The sequence below is a fragment of the Geotrypetes seraphini genome, chromosome 13, assembly GCF_902459505.1.
Source record: "Geotrypetes seraphini chromosome 13, aGeoSer1.1, whole genome shotgun sequence".
NCBI lineage: Eukaryota > Metazoa > Chordata > Amphibia > Gymnophiona > Dermophiidae > Geotrypetes > Geotrypetes seraphini.
In genome coordinates this window covers 47,340,196-47,365,719 of record NC_047096.1, presented here as the reverse complement: position 1 = coordinate 47,365,719, position 25,524 = coordinate 47,340,196, and the positions used below count along the sequence as shown (strand labels likewise).

At 47.8% G+C, this 25,524-nt stretch overlaps 1 protein-coding gene across 3 annotated transcripts in view; it reads right to left on the bottom strand.

Annotated features, from left to right (window-relative positions):
* Window positions 1-25,524, bottom strand: part of NFRKB (nuclear factor related to kappaB binding protein) — a 203,937-nt gene that overhangs the window by 70,403 nt on the left and 108,010 nt on the right. For all 3 annotated transcript variants that reach the window (XM_033918440.1, XM_033918442.1, XM_033918443.1), the window contains 3 exons: window positions 17,463-17,523; window positions 16,660-16,834; window positions 3,898-4,004 (listed from right to left, as the gene is read on the bottom strand). In XM_033918440.1, coding sequence (XP_033774331.1) covers window positions 3,898-4,004; window positions 16,660-16,834; window positions 17,463-17,523 — 343 coding nt within the window. The remainder of the gene's footprint in view (window positions 1-3,897; window positions 4,005-16,659; window positions 16,835-17,462; window positions 17,524-25,524) is intronic.

Sequence of the window (25,524 nt, the reverse complement as noted above, 5' to 3'; positions counted from 1 at the left end):
GTACGTACTAGAATCACCATGTCGTGAAGTAGATGCTGAAAAGCTTTGAGAGCATAGAATATCGCTCTGAGTTCCAACAGATTTATAGGACACCTCCAGTCTGCTTGGGTCCAGAGCCCCTGAGTGCAAAGACCGTCCACATGGGCTCCCCATGCGTACATTGACGAGTCGGTTGTGAGGACCTTCTGATGAGGAAGAGGGTAAAACAGTAAACCTCTTGAAAGATTCAAAGAGAGCATCCACCAACGGAGAGACTTCTTTAATGAAGGAGTGATGGAAATTAGTCGAGTTGGTGGATCCACTGATTGTTGCCATTGAGATGCCAGTGTCCATTGAGGAATGTGAAGATGAAGTCTGGCAAAAGGAACCACATGAACTGTAGAAGCCATGTGACCGAGCAGAACCATCATTTTCCTTGCTGGAACAGTGGAAAGTTGGAAGAATTGTTGAGAAATTTGAAAGAGTGCATCCTGACGTGGTTGTGGAAGGTATGCTCTCAGATTGATAGTGTCCAGAGTTGCTCCTATGAACTGGAGAGACTGAGAAGGAGTCAGTTGAGATTTGGGAAAATTGATGTGAAATCCCAGACTTTGTAGAAAAAGAATAGTCTGTTGGGTCGCTACAATAACCCCTGAAAGAGAGGGAGCCTTGATGAGCCAGTCGTCTAGGTATGGAAATACTTGGAGACCCCGGTTGCGAAGAGCTGCAGCCACAACCACAAGGCATTTGGTGAAAACTCTGGGGGAAGAAGCCAGTCCGAAGGGGAGAACTCTGTACTGAAGATGAAGATTTCCTACTTGGAATCTGAGATACTTGCGAAATGCTGGATGAATAGGGATATGAGTATAGGCCTCTTTGAGATCGAGGGAGCACATCCAATCCCCTTGATCCATCAAGGAATATAGAGTTGGCAGAGTGAGCATTCGAAATTTCTCTTTGACTAGATATTTGTTGAGAGCTCTGAGATCCAAAATCGGTCGCAAATCCCCCGTCTTTTTGGGAACTAGAAAATAACGGGAGTAGAATCCCGAGTTCCTTTGGGAGAGAGGAACTTCCTCCACTGCTCGCAGGAGAAGAAGAGCTCGAGCTTCTTGAAGAAGAAGAGGAAGATGCGAATGATTTGAAAGACACTCTCTTGGATGGCGATCTGGAGGCACCTGAAGGAGTCGAAGAGAGTATCCCTCTCGTATGATGGTAAGTACCCAGAGATCTGATGTTATGAGCTCCCATTGATGATAAAATGTGGACAGGCGACCCCCTATGGGGAGGGGAGAATTTGGAAACAGAGAAATTTGAATGCTCAGGTCGAGATTGTCAAAAAGACTGAGCAGGCTTGGTGACAGCAGGGGTCTGAGACTTTTGTTGTCGTTGTTGTGGAGGAGGCCGACGAGCAGGAGGCCTAGAAAAAGCAGGAGTTGTTTTCTGTGGATAGCGACGTGGAGTTTGTTTGAAACCTCTAGTTGGTACAGGTTTAGGTTTCGGGCGAATGAGGGAAGCAAAAGAGCGCTCATGTTCTGAAAGACGCTTTGTAGAGGCCTCAATAGAGTCATCAAATAACTAATTTCCTTGACAAGGAAGATTCACCAATCTATCCTGAAGGTTAGAATCCATGTCCACAATACGTAACCATGCTAACCTACGCATGGCTACAGCAAATGCAGATACTCTAGACGAGAGTTCAAAGGCATCATATGAAGCTTGTAACATGAATAGTCTCAACTGAGAAAGAGTCTTAAGGATATTTTTAAATTCTGATAGGCGATTGGTAGAAATGTCCGGGTAAAATGAAGATAAAATCTTTATAAAATGGTTGAAGTAGGACGTAAAAATGTAGTTATAATTGAGAACTCTATTTGCCATCATAGAATTCTGGTATAAACGTCGACCAAATTTATCCATGGTACGGCCTTCCCTACCAGGAGGAACTGAAGCATAAATTTTAGAGGGATGTGCTTTCTTCAATGATGACTCTACCACTAGAGATTGATGAGAAAGTTGAGATTTTTCATATCCTTTAGATGGGACCGTTCTGTAACGAGATTCCAATTTAGATGGGATAGCAGTGATAGAATAAGGAGTTTCCATATTGCGAGTGAAGGTCTGCTGCAGAACAGGAGTCATAGGTAATCTGAGTGACTCTTTAGGAGGATGGGGAAGCTCCATATCCGCTAAGTATTCAGGAGTATATTTAGAGTCTGAATGAAGGTCTAGCTTGAGAGCTTGGCCCATGTCAAAAATAAATTTGGCAAAAGAAACTGATTTTGGGTCAGATGATTCCTCAGGAGAGCCACTGCGAGATTTAGGCTGAACTGAGTAGGATGGAGAAGCCTCTCTAGAGTATGTGGAAAGGTCTGATTCCATACGCATAGTGACAGAAGAAGCTGCACTGTGAGGTGGAGTAAGAGAATGTTTCCTTTTCAGACTCCTGGATGGAGAAGTACCAGGTGTACGTGGTACAGAATGAGTCGAGGTGTGTGGAGAACTGTCTCGACAGACTGGCTTCGACGGTGTTCTGGATCGAGAAGGGCTTCGAGTGGAGGCTCGATGTCGAGATCCATGCTTTGTCTTTGAAGAGTGAGAAAAAGAAGCCTCGGTATCCAATGTCGAAGACTCCCTCCGAAGCTTGGAGGCAACAGGTCTTGAATGCTTCGACCGATGCTTCGGAGGAGGTGAGCCCAGAGACGACTCCGATGAAGAAATGTTCTTCGGTGTTCGGGATCGGCTTCAGGAGACTGGAAGCTCCGGTTGAGTAACAGGCTGGTCAGCCCGAGGCAAGGTCGAGGACGGGACCAGTTGAGCCACTAAAGAGGTAATCTGAGTGGTGAGGATAGATTTCAACATGTCCTCCAGCATCGGCACCGAGACAGAAGGTTCTGACCTCGTATGTGCAGCAGTACGCTCCGAAAAGGGCGACCTCGAAGGTGAGTATTCCCTTATCTTGGAGGTACGCTTTGAAAGTGGACGCGCCGAGGACTCTGGTGGCTTCTTGGATACGGCACCTGAAAGGGAACTCGGAGACTTACCCCCCGTAGAAGACTTCGTGGAAGACGTCGTCTTCGAGGCAACCGAAGTAGAAGAGGTCGAGGCCTTCGAGACCGAAACTCCAGCCGGAGTCTGGGTCGAGGCCTTCGAGACCACAGGTGTCGAGGTCGTCGGAGTCGAGGCCTTCGAGACCGGGGCAGCCGCCACGGTCGAGGCCGGATCCGAAGATTGCTCCATACCGAAAAGTTGAAAAAATTGAGCACACCGCCGCCGAAAAGCTCGTGGAGTGAGGGTAAAGCAGCGATGACAATCTTCTGGGGAATGAGAAGAACCCAGGCACTGTAAACAACGGCAGTGGGGATCGGTGACCGAAATCACCCGATTACACTGTCGACAACGTTTAAACCCGGTAAGAGGCCGGGACATGGAAAAAATAAAGTCCGTGTCGAACGAAGGAGCCTAGGCCTAGGCCCAAAGCTCGACGGCCGAACAGAAAAAGAAAAAGTAAAGTATAATTTTTTTATTTTTTTTTTAAATATTTTTATCAAGAGAAAAAGAAAAAAATAAAGATAAAGATAAACACAGCGACCGACTTTAAAATTAAAGAAACAGCCGCGGTGATGAGAAGGCAATGCTGCAGAGAAAGAAAACGTGTCTTCTTGTCTCCGCGGAAATAAACGAACTGAGGATCCTCTCAGGAGATGCGCCCCCTAGTTCGGGCGGGAAGGCACGCGCGCAGGCGCGGTGCAGTACTCGAAAGTTCGAGATCTTCAAGCAAGTTTGCTTTTGAGGCTGTCCGCTGCGGGGCTCCGTCGGTGACGTCACCCATATGTGGGAATATGCTGCCTGCTTGTCCTGGGATAATAGGTGATTACTGGCAAAAGCTGCCCTAATATTAGGCTGTATTTTCTGTACCTGTGCACTTGTAACATCAGGGGCAAGAAACTGGGAGTCTTTAAGTAGTTCACAGATCTCAGCACGAGTTCCTTCACCGTTTGGAAGACGAGCAGCAGCGTCTCGAACTAGGAGACAAAAAAGCATCAAAGAGTGCAAAGATCAGGCAGCTAGCTGGAAACATTAGGTACTACCTACTAGCTTGTACATGGATCTGTGCCATCAGCAAAGGTTTTGCTCAAGGCACTTAATAAATCAGAACCTCCTTATAAAGACCATCCCTACTTCATAGACAAAACTTTTTTAAATTTATTGCAAACTATTACTTTTATGCTTTATTGCTACCAAGAAAGTAGCTTAAGGATGTCACATTATGCTCTCCCTGGTAGATTAGGCAGTCTGCTGTTGGTTGCATGGAAAAGCAAGCAGTCATTGGTTGTATGAAGATGCAAGCAGAATAGAAGTTTATAGTTGCTCACAGTACCCTCAGATACCTGTACTGTTAAATCATTGATGTTTTCTGATAACAGTATAAACAGGCAAAAGATATCATTCATGGGGTTCTGTGTTTATGATAGATCAAATATAGAGTGCAAATATCTGTGCATCTAATTCTAATCATATACAGTGCTCAATAACCGATATAAATGTTAATATTAAAGACAGCACTTATCTTAGAATGCTGTCTAAGCCCAACGGGACCCGTTTCGCCGAGACTTCGGCTTCCTCAGGGGTCGTGGCTATTATCTGCAAGCATTAAAAAACAAGTAAGTAAAAGCTACTGTGGAAAGAGAAACTTATACTATAAACATTCAAAACGTATTATTGAGACGATACTCACTGGGAAGCTCAGCTCTCTGGATTTAATAGCATAAAATGGCGCTGGCAAGGTTAGTACGCTTGCACATGCGCTTTAAAGACTACCTCATTAATTATTCATAATACGTCCAAACGAGTGCAATGAAAACTTTTAAAATGTTTTAATTATATTTCTACTTTTTACATATTGAATTCTCAAATGAGAAACCTACATTGGAGTTGAACTGAATATGGACTAAAAGAAAGAACTCCATTCAATTGTACTATTTAAGCCTTCTGGCTTTAATGAACCTAGCTTGAAAATCCAGCGGGACTCTTTTTATAATAATAATCTTCTCCGATCGCCTCCTCTGTTATTTGGTATAATTCTATCCAAACAGAAACATTTGAGGTCAGTAAACTTATGTTGCAAAGAATTGCAATGTTCTACACTAGGAGCTTAAACTTATGTTGCAAAGAATTGCAATGTTCTACACTAGGAGCTGTCAATCTACTGCATTTGAAATTCGATTTATGTTCGGCCATTCTAGTCTTAAAGGGCCTAGTAGACATTCCCACATACCATTTTTGACACGGACAGATGATTGCATAAATGATATAATCTGATGAACAGGTAAGAAAGTGCTTAATTTTATAGGTTTTACCATCCTTGGGACTTGTGAATTCTTTCAATTGTAACGTGATCTGGCAGATGTTACATTTGCCGCATTTATAGAAATCTTTCGGCAAAAGGCTACATGAAGTGTCGGGAGAATGGACCGCCGGAGATAAAATTTCTTTTAAGTTCTTTTCTCTGGTGAAAGCGATTTGTATGTCCGTTTCTTCAAACATGGAACTCGTCTTAATAATTTTCCAGTTTTCTTTAATGATGTTGGCTATGGCACTACCTGCAGTAGAAAAAGTACACATGTGATTTTCTCTGTTTGATGTTCTTTTCAAGCTAGGCTTATTAAAGCCAGAAGGCTTAAATAGTACAATTGAATGGAGTTCTTTCTTTTAGTCCATATTCAGTTCAACTCCAATGTAGGTTTCTCATTTGAGAATTCAATATGTAAAAAGTAGAAATATAATTAAAACATTTTAAAAGTTTTCATTGCACTCGTTTGGACGTATTATGAATAATTAATAAGGTAGTCTTTAAAGCGCATGTGCAAGCGTACTAACCTTGCCAGCGCCATTTTATGCTATTAAATCCAGAGAGCTGAGCTGCCCAGTGAATATCGTCTCAATAATACGTTTTGAATGCTTATAGTATAAGTTTCTCTTTCCACAGTAGCTTTTACTTACTTGTTTTTTTAATGCTTGCAGATAATAGCCACGACCCCTGAGGAAGCCGAAGTCTCGGCGAAACGGGTCCCGTTGGGCTTAGACAGCATTCTAAGATAAGTGCTGTCTTTAATATTAACATTTATATCGGTTATTGAGCACTGTATATGATTAGAATTAGATGCACAGATATTTGCACTCTGTATTTGATCTATCATAAACACAGAACCCCATGAATGATATCTTATGTTTCCAGTATTGTTGCATTTGTCTTAAGTCAAGATTGTTTTATTTATTGTAGTAATATTTTTAACAATTTAATTTTATTAATATGTACATCGCTTTGAATTCAGATAAAGCGATTAATCAAATTTTTTATTAAACTTGAAACTTGAATCTTTTGCCTGTTTATACTGTTTCAGAAAACATCAATGATTTAACAGTACAGGTATCTGAGGGTACTGTGAGCAACTATAAACTTCTATTCTGCACAAGTCCTTTTTTGGTTGATATTTTTATATCGCAGACTTGTTTTCATTGTATATAATTTGAGTGAAGATGCAAGCAGCCAAGTTAAGAAACTAAACCTTGTTCCCGATTTGGCAAATCATATTATTTGTCCATCAAGCCTATAAATATTAAGTTGGTTCCTTTTTCGCACAAAGATATATCTCATCTTCTTATCTATGATCAAAAGCCCATCTGTTCCTATTAATGCATGTTGTTATATATACACTTCTGCCTTGGAGTCCCGTTTAAAAGACTAAACGATATGAAAAAGCTAAGTTTGAAAACTAATTTATTTCATAAAATTAATATATAAAATGAAGATTATTTAACATAAGGAGTAGGGATATGACCAATGAGGAGGCTAGCTACGCTATGAACTCTGTATCTAACAGACTTGATTCTATACCGATGTAACTGCTGAGGTCTTATCCTATAGTAAAAAACAAGAGAAGTTGAGCAATTGAGTATACAACAAAAGCATGAGGAACTTTATATTATGAACTTTAGAGATATATTAGAAAAAAGTATTTATGAAGTTCTTTAAGCTCATATAAATTTCAATTGAATGAGGATATGTTTGAGGTGTCTCTCTCTCTCTTTCTCTCTCTCTCTATATATATATCTATATCTATCTATCTATATCTATATCTATCTATCTATATAGCACAGTTACTTACCGTAACAGGTGTTATCCAGGGATAGCAGGCATATTCTCACATGTGGGTGACGTCATCTACGGAGCCCCGATGCGGACAGAATTTCAAGCAAACTTGATTGAAGATTCAAGCTTGCTGTGCTGCACCACGCATGCGTGCCTCCTGTTCCACTAGAGGGCGCATCCCCTCCTCGTGGTCTCCAGTTCACATATCCAGCAAAGAAGCCAACCCCGGGGAGGTGGGCGGGTTGTGAGAATATATGCCTGCTGTCCCTGGATAACACCTGTTACGGTAAGTAACTGTGCTTTATCCCAGGACAAGCAGGCATGATATTCTCACATGTGGGTGACCTCCAAGCTAATAAAAAGGGGCGGAGGGAAGTTGGCAATTTAAGAAAATAGATTACGTAAAACCGATTGACCGAACCGGCCATCGCTTCTGGACAGTGTATCCAGGCAGTAGTGGGAGGTGAAAGTATGAACCGAAGACCATGTGGCAGCCTTGCAGATATCCTCAATAGGCGTGGACCTGAGGAAAGCTACCGAAGCTGCCATCGCTCGGACTTTATGCCCCGTAATTCGACCATGCAGCGCGAGACCAGCCTAAGCGTAGCAGAAAGAAATACAAGCAGCCAACCAGTTGGACAAGGTGCGCTTGGAAACTGGGCGTCCCAACCTATTAGGGTCAAAGAACAAAAACAATTGTGGAACTGTCCGATGAGACTGAGTGCGTTGAAGATAAAAAGCCAACGCCCTCTTGCAGTCAAGAGTGTGGAGCCCCACCTCTCCAGGATGAGAGTGGGGCTTGGGAAAGAACACAGGCAGAACAATGGACTGGTTGAGATGAAAATCAGATACCACCTTAGGCAAAAACTTAGGGTGAGTGTGGAGAACCACCTTGTCATGATGGAATACCGTGAAAGGTGGGTCCGCCACCAAAGCCTGCAGCTCGCTAACCCTCCGAGCAGAAGTGAGAGCGAGTAGGAAGATCACTTTCCAAGTGAGAAACTTAAGATGACACTTATCCATAGGCTCAAATGGAGGTTTCATCAGTTGAGCTAGAACCACATTAAGATCCCAAACCACCGGAGGCGGTTTGAGGGGAGGATGAACATTCAAAAGACCCTTCATGAAACGAAAAACTAAGGGATGGAGAGAAAGAACCTTCCCTTCCAGGGGCTGATGAAAGGCAGCAATGGCGCTGAGATGTACTCGAATGGAATTGGTCTTCAGGCCAGAGTGAGATAAATGGAGAAAATACTCCAGAACCAAAGGCACAGGGACCGACACCGGGTCCTGGCGGTGAGAGGAGCACCAGGACGAGAATCTTGTCCACTTCTGGGGATAGCAGAGTCTGGTCGAGACTTTCCGAGAAGCCTCCAACACCTCCCTGACCGATTGAGACACGGGGAGAGAAGTCAGGGGGACAGAAACCAAGCAGTCAGATGTAGAGATTGAAGATTGGGATGTAACAGTGAACCCCGACTCTGAGATAGCAGAGAGGGAAACACAGGCAGAAGCAGAGGTTCCCTGACACTGAGTTGAAGTAGTAGGGAAAACCAAGGCTGGCGGGGCCACCGAGGAGCAATCAAGATCAGAGTGGCCCTCACTGATTTCAAATGAACCAGCGTCCTCAGAATCAGAGGAAAAGGCGGGAACGCGTAGAGGAACTTCCCCTCCCAATCGAGGAGGAAGGCATCGGCCTCGAAACGGTCCTGGGAGTATATCCTTGAACAGAAGAGAGGCAGTTTTTGATTGTCGGGGGAGGCGAACAGATCTATCTGGGAAGTCCCCCATGTGTCGAACACCTGTCGCAGGACCTGTGAATGCAGGGACCACTCGTGTGGCTGGAGAAGGCAGCTGAGCCTGTCCGCCAGACAGTTTTGCTCTCCCTGTATGTAAACCGCTCGAAGGAGGATGTTTTGGGAGACCGCCCATTCCCAGAGATGCAGAGCTTCTTGGCAGAGGGACCATGACCCCGTCCCTCCCTGCTTGTTTACGTAGTACATCGCCACCTGGTTGTCTGTGTGGACGAGAACCACCCGGTCATGAAGCAGGTGTTGAAAGGCCACCGCGGTGAGGTAAATGGCCCGAAGCTCCAGCACGTTGATGTGGCAGCGACGATCCTCTGTTGACCACAGACCTTGAGTGCGGAGACCGTCCACATGAGCCCCCCAAGCATACTCCGACGAGTCCGTGGTTAGGACCTTGTGGTGTGGAGGGGCGAGAAAGAGCAAACCTTTGGAAAGATTCGAAGAGTCGGCCCACCAACGGAGCGATTTTTGCAAAGAAGGAGTCACTGTCACAGGGTGGTTGATCGGGTCCCGATCCTGACGCCATTGTGAGGCCAAAGTCCACTGTGGTAACCGCAGATGAAGACGGGCAAGAGGAGTGACGTGGACGGTAGAGGCCATATGGCCGAGGAGCGTCATCATTTGTCGTGCCGATACAGATGTCGACCTCGAGATCTGTCGGCTCAGATTTACCAGCGCCTCCAGACGCTGAGGAGGGAGGAAGGAACGAAGACGGACCTTGTCCAGCACGGCCCCAATGAATTGTAAGGACTGAGAGGGGCAAAGCTGGGATTTTGGGAAGTTTACTTCGAACCCCAGACTCTGAAGAGAAGTAATAGTCTGTCGGGTCGCTGAGATAACCCCCTCCCTGGTCGGGGCTTTGATCAACCAATCGTCCAGGTAGGGGAATACCTGCAGACCCTGGGAGCGCAAGGCAGCCGCGACCACTACGAGGCACTTCGTGAAGATCCGAGGGGACGAGGACAGGCCGAAGGTGAGGACCCGATATTGCAGATGAAGGTCCCCCACCTGAAAGCGCAGGTACCTGCGACAAGCAGGGTGCACCGGAACATGGGTGTAGGCCTTCTTCAGATCGAGGGAGCAGAGCCAATCGCCCTCGTTGATCAAGGGGTAAAGAATCGGAAGGGAAAGCATCCGAAACTTTTCCCGCACTAGAAACTTGTTCAGGCGCCTTAAGTCTAGAATCGGGCGCAGGTCCCCCGTCTTCTTCGGTACCAGGAAGTAACGGGAGTAAAACCCCTGGCCCTTCTGTTTTTGTGGGGACCAGTTCCACCGCCCGCAGGCGAAGGAGGTCCTGTGCCTCGGAGAGGAGGAGGGACAACTGCGCTCGATTGGGGGGACACGCACTTGGTGGGCTGTCGGAAGGAACCTCTCGAAAGTTGAGTGAGTACCCTGATGAGATCACGCCAAGGACCCATGAGTCCGACGTTATGGCTTCCCAGCGAGGGTAATAGGCTCGCAGGCGGCCCCCGATGGGAAGGAGGCCAGGCAGAGGCGCGGAGGGGGCCAGCCCCCGTCCGCTCATCCCGTCAAAAGGACGGAGACGGCTTCGCAGACACAGTAGGCTGAGATTTTGGTAAAGCCCTAGAATGAGTCTGGGGGCGCCGAGGCGGCGGTCTGGAAAAGGCCGGAGTGGATTTCTGGGGGTAGCGGCGAGGCAATTCCCGAAAAGGTCGAGAGACCGGCGGTTTAGGCTTTTGCCGGACGAGTGAAGCAAAAGAACATTCATGTTCCGATAGCCGTTTCGTCGCTGCTTCGATAGTGTCGTCAAACAGTTCCTTACCGACGCAAGGGAGGTTAGCTAACCGATCCTGGAGGTTAGGGTCCATATCGACCAACCGCAGCCACGCCAGCCGGCGCATGGCCACAGCGAAGGCTGCTACCCTGGATGAAAGTTCGAAGCCGTCGTAAGCGGCGTGGAACAGGTGCAGTCGGAGGTTTAAAAAATCCTCGAGGAGGAGGCCAAACGCTGCTTGGCGGGGGGCAGGTAATTCCACCGAGCGGATGGAAAGAGACAAGGGGAATTGCAAGTAATCAACGCCTGGATGAGACGATGGTGCGAAGAAGAAGGCTTCGACTTCGTGCGCAACTGGACGGCGTTCTGGGGAAAAAGCAAGTACTACAGAAGGGATGGACTACACCTCAACAAGGAAGGAGCACGAGTTTTGGCAGGCAACATGAAGAAGGCAATCGAGAAGGCTTTAAACTGAAAGATAGGGGAAAGCCGACAGTCGACCACCGGTCGATGGCACGGATAGCAGGATGCCCTGGTGAAGAAGCCAAGGACTACTACTCCTACACAAGAGAAGACGACCTCACAGCCAATAAGGGAGAAAAAGCAGGAATGGACAACTCAGACACAGGAGAGGACGAACACACAGCAAACAAGGGTGATAACACAGGAGCAGTAAAGGATACCGTAATTGAAACTATAGGGACGGCCAAGAGTAGAAGGTCCAAAAAGGTAACACGAAGGGAACTTAGATGTATGTATACGAATGCTAGAAGCCTAGGTAACAAAATGGGGGAACTAGAGACAATAGCGAGACAAGACATATTGGATATCATTTGCATAACAGAAACATGGTGGAATGAAGAAAACAAATGGGACACAGTACTTCAGGGATACAAACTGTATAGAAGAGATCGAGTAGGGCAGAAAGGTGGAGGTATTGCTCTATATGTTAAGGAGGGAATAGATTCTGTTGAAATGGTTACAACAGAAATGAAAGAGAAGCTTGAGTCACTCTGGATCAAAATTCCTGGTCAATATGGCGCAGATACGAAAATTGGCCTTTACTATCGTCCTCCAGGACAGGCGGAGGAAACTGACTCAGAAATGATGGAGGAAATCAAACAAGAATGCAAGACGGGCAATGTAATTATATTGGGAGACTTCAATTTCCCAGGGATAGACTGGAAACTAACAACCTCCAACTGCGGCAAGGAGGCCAAGTTCCTGGAGGTGCTAGGGGATTGCTTCCTGGAACAAATGGTAAAAGAGCCGACAAGAGGCAACGCCACCTTGGACTTGGTCCTTAATGGCCTCACGGGACCGATAACAGAAGTGGAAGTCGTGGTTCCACTGGGAACGAGTGATCACAATGTAATCAACTTTAAACTTGACATCGGGAAAGGGAAACATGCCAAAACCTTAACCACCACCTTAAACTTTAAAAAGGGTAAATACGATTGCATGAGGGCCATGGTAGAAAAACGACTAGAGAAGATGGTGGACAAACTTGAAACGGTAGATCAGGCATGGTCCCTACTGAAAAATACTATCACAGAAGCACAAGATCTCTACATTCCGAGGATTTCCAAAGATCAGAGAACAAAGAGCAAAAGAGAACCGGCATGGCTTACCATACAGGTGAAGGAAGCCATAAAAGAAAAGAAGGACTCTTTCAAAAAATGGAAATGCATAAAGACAACCGAAGCCTGGAACAAACATAAAGATGATCAGAAGAAATGTCACAAGGCGGTGAGGGATGCCAAACAGGATTATGAGGAAAAAATAGCCCAGGAGGCCAAAAACTTCAAGCCCTTCTTTAGATACGTGAAAGGGAAAAAACCTGCAAAAGAGGCAGTGGGACCCCTGGACGACCAGGGAAGAAAAGGGTACATCAAGGAAGATAAACAAATCGCAGACAAACTAAATTCCTTCTTTGCGTCTGTCTTTACGAAGGAAGACACCTCAACAATACCTGAAGCGGAGAAAGTGTTTCCAGGAGAAATAGAAGACAGCCTCACCACAGTTGAAGTGGACTTAGACCAGATATACTATCAGATCGACAAACTTAAAAGTGACAAATCCCCTGGACCGGATGGAATTCACCCGAGAGTCTTAAAGGAATTGAAGGTTGAAATCGGAGAGTTATTGCAAAAACTTGCAAACCTGACAATCAGAACTGGACAGATACCGGACGACTGGAGGATAGCGAACGTCACGCCAATTTTCAAAAAAGGATCGAGAGGGGAACCGGGCAACTATAGGCCTGTGAGTCTTACGTCGGTCCCCGGCAAGATGGTTGAAGCACTGATCAAGGATAGCATAGTCCGGCACTTGGACGCACACGACTTGATGAAACCCAGTCAACATGGATTCAGGAAAGGGAAATCGTGTTTGACGAATTTACTCCAATTTTTTGAGACCGTGAACGAGCAAATTGATAGTGGGAAGCCTGTGGACATAATATACTTGGACTTCCAGAAAGCGTTCGACAAAGTTCCACACGAAAGACTTCTCAGGAAACTACAAAGCCATGGCATAGAGGGAGATATACAAAGATGGATAGGCAAATGGCTGGAAAACCGAAAGCAGAGAGTGGGCATAAATGGGAAGTTCTCCGACTGGGAGAAAGTGACTAGTGGAGTACCCCAGGGCTCGGTACTTGGGCCGATCCTTTTTAATATTTATATCAATGACCTGGAGGAAGGAACATCCAGTGAGATCATCAAGTTTGCAGACGATACAAAACTATGCCGGGCGATCAGATCGCAGGAGGATAGAGAGAAACTCCAGAGCGACTTGTGTCGGTTAGAAACATGGGCGGAGAAATGGCAGATGAAGTTCAATGTGGAGAAATGCAAGGTAATGCATTTAGGAAATAAGAATAAGGAATACGAGTATACAATGTCAGGTGCAACTCTGGGGAAGAGTGAACAAGAAAAGGACCTGGGTGTACTGATAGATAGGACCCTGAAGCCGTCGGCACAATGCGCGGCAGCGGCAAAGAAGGCAAATAGAATGTTGGGCATGATAAAGAAAGGAATCTCGAGTAGATCGGAGAAAGTTATAATGCCGCTTTATAGGGCAATGGTCAGACCACACTTGGAATACTGCGTCCAACATTGGTCTCCCTACCTAAAGAAGGATATAAAACTGCTGGAGAGGGTGCAGAGACGAGCGACAAAACTGGTGAAGGGTATGGAGAGACTGGAATATGAGGATAGACTTATAACACTAGGATTGTTCTCCCTTGAGAAAAGGAGACTGCGTGGGGATATGATCGAGACCTTCAAAATACTGAAAGGAATCGACAAAATAGAGCAGAGAAGATTATTTACACTGTCCAATTTGACACGGACTAGAGGACATGTAATGAAGCTAAGGGGGGGCAAGTTCAGGACTAATATCAGGAAGTTCTGCTTCACTCAGAGGGTGGTTGACGCCTGGAATGCCCTCCCAGAGGAGATTATTGCGGAATCGACCGTCCTAGGCTTCAAGAGCAAACTAGATGCATATCTCCTTAAGAGAGGCATATAAAGATATGGTGGACTATAAATTACGCCAGGTGTACACCTGGCAGGGCCTCCGCGTGTGCGGATCGCCGGACTTGATGGACCGAAGGTCTGATCCGGAGATGGCAGTTCTTATGTTCTTATGTTCTTAAGAGGAAAAAGTGAATGTATAGTTCAGAACTCTGGAGGTCATCATAGAGTTCTGATACAAACGGCGGCCAAATTTGTCAAGTGTCCTGCCCTCGCATCCCAGAGAGACCGCCGCAGATACCTTAGAGGGGTGAGCTTTCTTCAACGAAGACTCCACCAGTAAAGATTGGTGGGACAACTGTGGTTGCTCGAACCCCGGGCAGGGTACCGTACGGTACTTTGACTCCATTTTAGATGGGACGGCCGTCACCATGTATGGAGTTTCGAGGTTCCTGATGATGGTCTGCCGGAGCACCGGGTTCAGTGGCAGCCGGAGGGACTCTCGGGGCGGAGAAGGCATATCCAGCTCCGCCAGGTATTCCTTGGAGTACCTCGAGTCAGATTGTAAGTCCAAGTCAAGGGCACGTCCCATGTCCTGGACGAACCTTGTAAAGGAAGGCCGGTGTGATCCCTTGGCCCCTTGCGGGGACGGTGAACGAGACCTTCGTTTCGCTGAGAAGGAAGGAGAAGCCTCCCTCGAATAGCAAGGTTCTCGCTCGGACCCTCGATCTGACACTGGGGACGTGCTATGGAAGCGCTCTGGCGTCGAGGACCTGCGTTGCCTCGAGGAGCCCCTCGGGGACGACGCCGGGGTAAGGGGCACCGACCGATGTCGGGTTAGAGACCTCTCCCCGAACTCCCTCGGCGAAAGCCTAGAGCCTCGGACCGGAACAGCTTGGGGTTCGTGAGAGATAGCTCGGTAACCCGTAGCGGTCCCCCCCGATCGAGTCGAGGGCGAGCGGCCTCGGGTCGATGGTGAACTCCGGGCCTTTTTGGAAAGTCGGCGGCCCGAGGAGTTTCGATCTACGTTTTGCCCCGCGCAGCTCCGCCGGGGACGAATGCCTCGGAGAGGAATCTGAGGAAGAAGAGAGGCGGCGGAAATGGCGCACTTTGCCTCAAGGGGTCCCGACGCGGGGCTCGGGCTGGTCCGGCGCACGCGAGGTCGAGGTTGGGGCCGGGTGAAGGTGAGCCAGGGCAGCCGATAGCTCCGTCGAGATCATTGCCCGAGAGCATATCCTGGAACACCGGCACGGACAGCATCGATGGCATGTCCGAGGCCGCGGTGCACTCCACCGAGGGTGATCTCGATTTTGAGCATTCCCGAGTGGTGGAGGCACGCCCAGAGGTCTTCGAGGGCTTCGCCGGGACCGTGGGTAAGAAACTCCCCCCTTGCCCAGGCATTGTCCCCGAGGTTGGCTTCTTCGAAGGTATGGAACCTGAGGAAGGAAGAGGGGACTTACCCGGAGCTGAAGATTTTTGAGAACTCGGGGTCTTCGAGGTCGAGTCCCGAGGCGGGGCCGAGGGACCCGAGGCTGAGGTCAAGGCCGGGGCCGAAGCCGGGGCCAACCTCGAGGCCGAGGTCAAGGTCGAGGGTTGGTCGGCAGCAAACAGGTCCGCCATGTGGGCCCGTCGTTGGCGGAGCGCCCAGTGTTGGAAGGTTGCGCACCGGGGGCAAGTTTCGGTCGGATGATCGGCCCCCAGGCAAAGGATGCACCAGCGATGCGGGTCTGTGATCGATAGTAGACGCTTGCACCTGGTGCACTTTTTGAAGCTGGTAACAGGCCGGGACATAGAAAAATCAGGCGGCCGCGGCCTACCAGGTCGCGAACGAAAGCGCATTTAAACGCGATGAGCAGGAAAAAGAAGTAACTACAATAACTATCCGCACAGCGACTTTTAAACTATGAAAAACAATAAATCGCGGTGCAAAGAAGGCACTTGGGGCAGAGCTAGGAAAAAACAAGTCTTCTTAGCACTGCGGAAAAAAACGAACTGGAGACCACGAGGAGGGGATGCGCCCTCTAGTGGAGCAGGAGGCACGCATGCGTGGTGCAGCACAGCAAGCTTGAATCTTCAATCAAGTTTGCTTGAAATGCTGTCCGCATCGGGGCTCCGTAGATGACGTCACCCACATGTGAGAATATCATGCCTGCTTGTCCTGGGATAAATATCTATCTATCTATCTATCTATCTCTATATCTATATCTATATATACACACACACTAACTTGTCTGTGTGTTTTTATGTGCTAGCTTAAGGCTTTTTAAAATCTCTCCATTCCCTATCAATAGTACAGTATTCAGTATTTGGACAGTTCAAGAAAACATGCTCCAAGTCCATCACTTCAAACTTATTTTGAAGATCCATGAAAGGAAGATCCATGGCATAGAGTTCAGTTAAATAATATCCTGAATTTTTATGTGCCTTGTTTGGCTCATGCAAGGCAGGAAGGGAGAGATGAAGGAATGAACTTTAAATAGTAAGATGAATTAGGTGACACCTTACCAAGAGAGAGAATGGTGACATAGGCAGGCCTGTCTGACCTCAGTAGAGAATGCTCTCGTGCTTTGTTCAATGATGTCTCCTTATCAAACACACCTTTCACAGGCCCCACAACTGACTCAAAACCGTGCATGCGGAAAGTGAAAGCCTTGTGTGGCTGGCTGTAACGATGCCGCTCCTGGGAAAGGTAAAAGATGGACAAACAAATAAAAGGGGGCAAAGAAATATAGACGTATACTTGGGGGGGGGGGTTATTTATGATGGTGCATTTGGTTCAAATAGATGTCTAAGAATTTAAAGTGTCTATAAATCGCTTGTGCATGTGTATACCTATGAATATGAATGTATATAATGTGCACAAAAACAACTAATGTGTGGAGAAACACTATATAAAAGAAACCCCTCTAAAATTCCTGAAATCCAATGAAGACTAACCAAATGTTTTGGGTTATGCACATCCCTAATGTATTCACCACCTTTATATTTAATAGATTTTACAACAAATTATATCATAACCAGGTATACATTTAATTGTAGGAAAATAATCTTCTAATCTGTACCAATGAATGTATGCAAAAGAAGGGGGATGTAGCCATGAAAGAAACTGCATACAAAATATAGAAGTACGCAGTCCAATTTAACGCTCTCTCAACTATTCATTTTATAAATTCTCCATCTGATGTTCTATAATCATATGTGTCTGCATCCGATGTCTGCTATGTAGTTGTGGAAATACCACTATACATTTTCTCTGTTGGCTCCTGGGACAAAAATTAAATTAATATCACTCTTCCTTATTCTCTTACCTGCTCTTGGAAGAAGTATTTCTCATCCCCTGTACTGGGCCGAACCACATAGTCAGTCCTCCTGAAACATAAAGGATCTGCTGGTTATGAACAGTACTCTTCTGTGATAAGCTCACCTACATTTCTCACACATGGAATCCCAGAAAACAAATAACAGTTTTACCACAGATATACGGGGTCTTTATTAAAAAGTCCAACATGGACACATTGTCAAATACGAGGTTATTTCATTAACAAAATAAAATAGCAGTATCAAATTGCTCTCATAGTATCACTCACACAGCATTAGAGCATAAATTGGTTTATCAAAAGCTAAAATAACCCCATGTTTGACACTGGGATTTGCTGTACCTCTAAAGTCGCAAGATTGTTGGCGGTATATAAGAATAAAGTTATTATTATTATTATTAAAGTAGCTCTAGGGCAAAATGTGGCCACATCAGGTTTTTAATAAAGAATCACAACTTTCAAGGACTCTGTTGCCTTCACACATGGAGGGGACAAATGGCATCACATTAAAGGCTAAAATAAGTTGAATGAATAAAAAAAGGTGCCAACACATCGACGTCCAAAATTACAAGATTATATAAGAGATCTCTTCTCTGTTCTTTATAGCAAGGGATCAAGAAGATTATTAGCTTATACAAATTCATGCTAAATATTACACAGCAGGCTGAAATTCCAGCAATATAAAAAAATGCATCTTTAGACTCCTATAAAATGTCTATCTGGGGTTTACTGTATATACTCAAATATAAACTCACTCAAATATAAACCGAGGTAACCTTTTACCTCCAAAAAAGGAGGGAAAAAGGTTGATTCAAATAGAAAACCAGCCTCCACAAAGATGGGATACTGGGCTATATGGCCCATTGGTCTAACCCAGTAAGGCTATTCTTATGTATGTTCTTATGGGGGGTTAATATTCAAGTGCAAGGCCTTGCCAGGCTCTGTACCCTGTTCCCCCTCCCTTGCTGCTCTACCAGGCTTTGTATCCAGCCCCCCTCACTCACTCCCCTCTCCTGCACCCAGCCCCCCCCTCCCTGCCAGGTTCTGTACCCTGTCTCCCCTCCCTCCGGATGACTTGCAGGCTTCCACCGGGCCTGCCATGAGACCTGGTGCTCCAGCAGTGATCCAGACAGGAGGGATCCCTCCTGCCTCCTGTCCCAGATGATTCTAATAATTTTTACCTCCTTCCCGCCTCCCCCATGTACTTTTAGTACCCCTGGAGGTCCAGCTGTGAACCGCAACAGGACCGAGCGACCTTCCTTTGCTCCTGCCTGGCAGCCAATCAGTTAGTGATTTTGCACGGACAGGAGTGAAGGAAGGTGTCCAAGCCAGACTGGAAGACTTGAACATCGGGGCCAAAAGAATTGCCAGAATGGATTCAATCTAAATGAACATATGCATACCACAACTACATGGGAGACAGTAGGCTAAATGTAGTTTCCAGCATTGAATTATATGACTGAGGCAAACCTCTTCTTTGCCTTTTGTCTGAAAATGAGATCCTATACAATGTTTGTGAGGGTGGGGGATGGGGAAGTTTTTTATGCCTTGCCACCCAACCCTAATGGATACAATCAGTGCTAAATCAGGATTAAACTTAATTAAAAAATAAAAAATCGCAACAATATTCATATTGTTAAAAATGGCAAAAAGAGGTTAACATTAACAAAATATTCTGCCTCCCCCCTCAAAAAACCCCCCACCCTAAAATTGTTTACTGATGCTTCCTTCATTTGTGCTGCTCTGCTTGAATTCTTAGATTAAGTCTGGCTATGTCCCAGGGACCGAACACCAATTTGGTCCTCTTGATAATACCAGACACTAATGGTATGCACAGGCAGAAATAACTCATTTCACTTTTGGATTTTTTAAAAACTCCTAAGTTTCAGGTTTTTTTTGTTCATTTCAATAAAAAAATGTTTATAAACATGGGAATCAAGCATACACCTGTTAATTTACCCATATTTAATTAATTTTATGAGCTTTAATTTTTTAAGGCTTGCATTCATTTCTATAAAGCACAGTTACTTACCGTAACAGGTGTTATCCAGGGACAGCAGGCAGATATTCTTAACACATGGGTGACGTCACCGACGGAGCCCTCGGTACGGACCTTTTTAACTAGAAGTTTCTAGTTGGCCGCACCGCGCGTGCGCGAGTGCCTTCCCGCCCGACGGAGGAGTGCGTGGTCCCCAGTTAGTATAAGCCAGCTAAGAAGCCAACCCGGGGAGGTGGGTGGGACTTAAGAATATCTGCCTGCTGTCCCTGGATAACACCTGTTACGGTAAGTAACTGTGCTTTATCCCAGGACAAGCAGGCAGCATATTCTTAACACATGGGTGACCTCCAAGCTAACAAAGAGGGAGGTGGGATGGTTGGCCATTAGGAAAATAAATTTTGTAACACAGATTGGCCGAAGTGTCCATCCCGTCTGGAGAACGCATCCAGACAGTAGTGAGTAGTGAATGTGTGAACTGAGGACCAAGTGGCCGCCTTGCAGATTTCCTCGATGGGCGTGGAGCGGAGGAAAGCTACAGAAGCGGCCATAGCTCGGACCCTGTGGGCCGTGACAGTTCCTTCCAGTGAGAGACCGGCCCGAGCGTAGCAGAAAGCAATACAGGCAGCAAGCCAATTGGAAAGTGTCCGTTTGGAGATAGGACGACCCAAACGGTTGGGATCGAAAGACAAAAATAGCTGAGGGGATGTTCGGTGAGCTCTGGTACGATCAAGATAGTAAGCAAGGGCACGCTTACAATCCAGCGTGTGCAACGCCTGTTCCCCAGGATGCGAGTGAGGCTTAGGGAAGAAGACGGGCAGCACAATGGACTGGTTAAGGTGAAAAGCCGAGACCACCTTGGGAAGGAATTTAGGGTGGGTACGCAGAACAACCTTGTCATGGTGAAAAACAGTGAACGGAGGGTCGGCAACCAGTGCATGCAGTTCGCTAACCCTCCTGGCAGAGGTGATGGCAATTAGGAAAAGCACCTTCCAGGTAAGAAGCCTGAGCGAAGTTGTGGCAAGAGGCTCAAACGGAGGTTTCATGAGGGCTGAGAGAACCACATTCAGGTCCCAGACGACAGGAGGAGGCTTGAGAGGCGGTTTGATATTGAAGAGCCCTCTCATAAATCTGGAAACCAGAGGATGAGCCGTGAGGGGTTTCCCGAGAATAGGCTCATGAAACGCAGTGATGGCACTGAGGTGGACTCTGATGGAGGTAGTTTTGAGGCCAGCATTGGACAGTGAGAGCAAATATTCCAAGACAGTTTCCACCGCTAAGGAGGTGGGTTCCTGATGATGCCGGAGACACCACGAGGAGAATCTGGTCCACTTCTGATGGTAACATTGGAGAGTGGCCGGTTTCCTGGAGGCGTCCAAAATGAGGCGGACCGGTTGAGATAGATTCTCCGGAGAGGTCAGCCCGAGAGAAACCAAGCTGTCAGGTGGAGCGAAGACAGATTGGGATGCAGTAGAGACTGATGCTGCTGCGTAAGTAGAGTAGGAAACACAGGAAGTAGAATGGGTTCCCTGGAGCTGAGTTGGAGCAGGAGTGAGAACCAGTGTTGGCGAGGCCACCGAGGTGCGATAAGAATCATGGTGGCGTGATCTTTGCGGAGTTTGGACAAGGTCCGCAACATCAGAGGAAGTGGAGGGAAGGCATACAGGAACCGATCCCTCCAATCGAGCAGGAATGCATCCGGAGCCAGACGGTGAGGAGAGAAGAGTCTGGAACAGAATTGGGGCAGCTGATGATTGTGAGGTGCTGCAAAGAGATCCACCTGCGGAGTGCCCCATCGAGCAAAGATGGATAGCAGAGTCGGAGGGTCCAACGTCCACTCGTGAGGTTGAAGGATGCGGCTGAGATTGTCGGCCAGAGAGTTCTGTTCGCCCTGGATATAGACCGCCCTGAGAAAGAGATTGCGGTCCGTGGCCCAGGTCCAGATGCGCAGAGCCTCCAAACAAAGGGGGCGAGATCCGGTGCCGCCTTGCTTGTTTATGTAGTACATGGCGACTTGATTGTCTGTGCATAGGAGGAGGACTTGAGGGCAGAGAAGATGTTGGAAAGCCTTGAGGGCGTAGAACATGGCTCTGAGTTCCAGGAAATTGATGTGATGACGACGCTCCTGTGGGGTCCAAAGTCCCTGGGTGCGTAGATCTCCCAGGTGAGCTCCCCACGCGTAGGGGGACGCATCTGTGGTGATGATCATAGAGTGGGGGGGCAGATGAAAAAGTAGACCCCTGGAAAGATTTGAGGAGTTCAACCACCATTGGAGAGATTGCTGAAGAGATGATGTCACAGAGATGGGATGAGAAAGAAGATCCGTAGTCTGTGACCATTGGTTGGCGAGAGTCCACTGAGGTGTACGAAGGTGGAGACGTGCCAGAGGAAGGACATGCACCGTCGAGGCCATGTGACCCAGGAGGACCATCATCTGTCGGGCAGGAATGGAGGGATGCATGAGTACCTGACGGCAGAGATGGAGCAGGGTCTGCTTGCGATCGGAGGGGAGAAAGGCCCTCATTAGCGTGGTGTCCAGAACTGCTCCAATGAATTGAAGTCGCTGGGTGGGAAGCAAGTGCGACTTGGGGTAGTTGATCTCGAACCCCAGGAGGTGGAGGAGAGAGATGGTGTGATGAGTGGCTTGTAGCACGAGTTGAGATGAAGGTGCTTTCACCAACCAATCGTCCAAGTAGGGGAACACCTGGAGGTTGTGAGACCTGAGGAAGGCCGCTACCACTATAAGGCACTTGGTGAAGACCCTGGGCGAGGAAGCGAGGCCGAACGGTAGCACTTTGTACTGATAGTGGTGGTGCAGTACCTGGAACCGCAGGTAGCGGCGGGAACTCTGATTGATGGAGATGTGAGTGTAGGCCTCTTTGAGGTCCAGGGAACATAGCCAGTCGTGTTGAGAAAGAAGAGGGTAAAGCGTGGCAAGGGAGAGCATTCTGAACTTCTCCTTGACCAGACACTTGTTGAGGTCCCTGAGATCGAGAATGGGACGGAGGTCTCCCGTCTTTTTGGGAACCAGGAAGTAGCGGGAGTAGAATCCCTGACCCCTTTGATCTGGAGGTACTTCTTCGATGGCATTGAGAAGGAGGAGGGATTGAACCTCCCTCAGGAGGAGGGGGGTTTGAGATGAGTGTGAAGCAGACTCTACGGGAAGGTTGTCTGGTGGAAGAGTCTGGAAGTTGAGAGAGTAGCCGTGGCGGATGATGTTGAGGACCCACTGGTCCGACGTGATGACGTCCCAACGGCTGGAGAAAATGGTGAGACGACCCCCGATAGGCTGTGGAAGAGGTCGTGAGGGAGGATGACTGGCTATGCCCTGGAGAGAAGAGTCAAAAGGGCTGAGACTGTTTAGCAGGCTGAGGCGGCTTAGAGGGTTGAGTGGCCTGAGATCGAGCCTGGGCATGGTGCTGCTGTTGGCGAGGTCGCCGAGATTGTTGTGGAGGCGGATTGAGTGGCCTGGCTGAGAACCTCCGCTGGTAAGAAGATTGGGGCCGATAGGGTCGAGCAGGCGGAGCCTTCTTTTTTGGCTTGATCAGGGTGTCCCACCTGGTCTCATGGGCCGAGAGTTTCTGGGTGGTGGAATCCAGGGACTCTCCAAAGAGTTCATCCCCGAGACAGGGGGCGTTGGCCAAATGATCCTGGTGGTTGATGTCCAGGTCGGAGACTCTGAGCCAGGCTAGTCGACGCATGGCTACGGCCATGGCAGAGGCCCGAGAGGTGAGCTCGAAGGAGTCGTATATTGAGCGGACCATGTATTTTCGCATCTGGAGAAGACCAGAGATGTGTTGCTGGAATAGCGGGACCTTGCGCTCAGGAAGGTACTTCTGAAGGGCAGACAGCTGTTGGACCAAGTGTTTTAGGTAGAAAGAAAAATGGAAGGAATAGTTGTTTGCCCTGTTGGCCAGCATGGCATTTTGGTAAAGCCTCTTGCCAAATTTGTCCATGGTCTTACCTTCTCTGCCAGGAGGGGTAGAGGCATAGACACTGGAGCCCTGAGTCTTTTTCAAAGTGGATTCCACTAAAAGGGACTCATGGGGCAATTGAGATTTGTCAAATCCAGGTATAGGGATGACTCGGTAAAGGTTGTCCAGCTTACGGGGGGCTCCCGGTACCGTGAGGGGAGTTTCCAAGTTCTTGTAGAACGTTTCCCGTAGGATGTCATGTACGGGAAGCTTGAGGAACTCCTTAGGAGGTTGCTCAAAGTCTAAAGCCTCTAGAAAGGCTTGAGACTTTTTCGAGTCAGATTCTAGAGGAAGGGACAAGGCAGCAGACATTTCTCTCAGAAATTTAGTGAATGAGGACTGCTCTGGTTTAGAGGTGGCATCGGGTGCCGATGGTTCCTCATCAGATGAGGAGGGATCCTCCTCGGTACCGAGTGGAGTCTCCTCCCACAAATCAGGGTCTCTGACCTCTGGTGCATGTCGAGACACCGGGGTGGAGGGCGCGGTGTGGCGAGTCTTGGACAAAGACTTACCAGAGCGCACTGAAACGGTACCAGGGGAGGACGATCGGCGCCGTTCTCGGTCCCGAGAAGAATGCCGTACCGCCTGGTGCCGAGGAGGATCCACTGTGGTCTGAGAATGAACCACCGGATCGGCGTGAAGGTGTTGGGCCGAAAGGATCGGCATAGAGGTGTTTACCGGTACCGAAGGAGTGGACACCGGAGGCTCGGTGCGGGGCTCGGGCCGGTCTGGTACCGGAAGGAGCGGTGCCAGGATAGAGGGTAACAGTTGTTCAAGTTGTTTCTTCAACTGCTCCTGAAGTTGAGCCTGAAGAATGACCGAGATACGGTCATCTAGGGGTGGCATCGGAACCGCTTTCTTTTTCTTCGGTTCCTTGGATGCCGCTCCACGCCCCGGCGATGAGGAGGCCGATGACGAGGCACTCACCGATATCGGGGCGGAGCGCTTGCGGGACCGGTGCGATGCCGGTAGGGACGGTGTCGCCACCGTAGCTGGAGGGCGCTCGAGGGAAGAGGAAGGCTTCTTAGCCGGCTTACCTGGCGCCAGCGGCGCCGATGCGGGGGTCGGGGTCGGTGTCGAGGTCGACGGTGCCGATTTTTGAGGTACCGGCCGTGGAAGGTGAGGAGTCCATCGCCGACTCGGTGCCGAAGAGAAGAGTTTGTTGGATTCTTCGGTTTTTAAGTGTTCGTTTTGCAGGGTGGCACAGCGGGTGCAGGAGTCCGCCCGATGCTCCGGACCCAGACACTGCAAACACCAATTGTGTGGGTCAGAAACGGAGATCGGGCGTGCACACCGCTGGCACTTCTTAAAACCGACCTGCGGGGGCATGAAGGGGAAGATGGCCTCCGCAAAATCGAAGTCCCGAGGCCTGTATAATGGCAACAGGCCCCGCCGGGGCAAAAACGAAAGAAAAAGGAAAAAATGAAAGTTTTTTTTTTTTTTTTTTTTGCAAATCAAAGAAAAATAAACCCGAAGGTAAAGAGAGAAAAAATTAGGAAAAAAACGCGAGCGGGAAGGCGAAAAAGTGATTTCAACGGCCGTTGAAAAAATACACGCGTCTTCTTCGCTCCGCGGAAAACGAAGAAACTGGGGACCACGCACTCCTCCGTCGGGCGGGAAGGCACTCGCGCACGCGCGGTGCGGCCAACTAGAAACTTCTAGTTAAAAAGGTCCGTACCGAGGGCTCCGTCGGTGACGTCACCCATGTGTTAAGAATATGCTGCCTGCTTGTCCTGGGATAACAGATGCTCTGATGTAAGCATAAACTGGAATCTTTTATAATACTGCAGTATTTCTCAATACTTGTGGGCATTCCTTTCTCTGCAAGTAACTAAAGTTCATTTCCAAGATTTCAAGCTTTTTTACATTGATTACTGCACCAAAATAATTATTTTCTCTTTCACAGTTGCCTCATTTGTCTGTAGTGAACAGACTGGAAGCTCTGTTGAGCAGGAAGCTTCTCTTTTATGCAGTAGAAATCTAGGACTGATGTAATAAAGTGCACTAAGCCAGTAGTCCCACACCTGTCCTGGAGGTTCCCCAGCCAGTCTGGAGTTTTCAGGAATGAATTTTGCATGCAGTG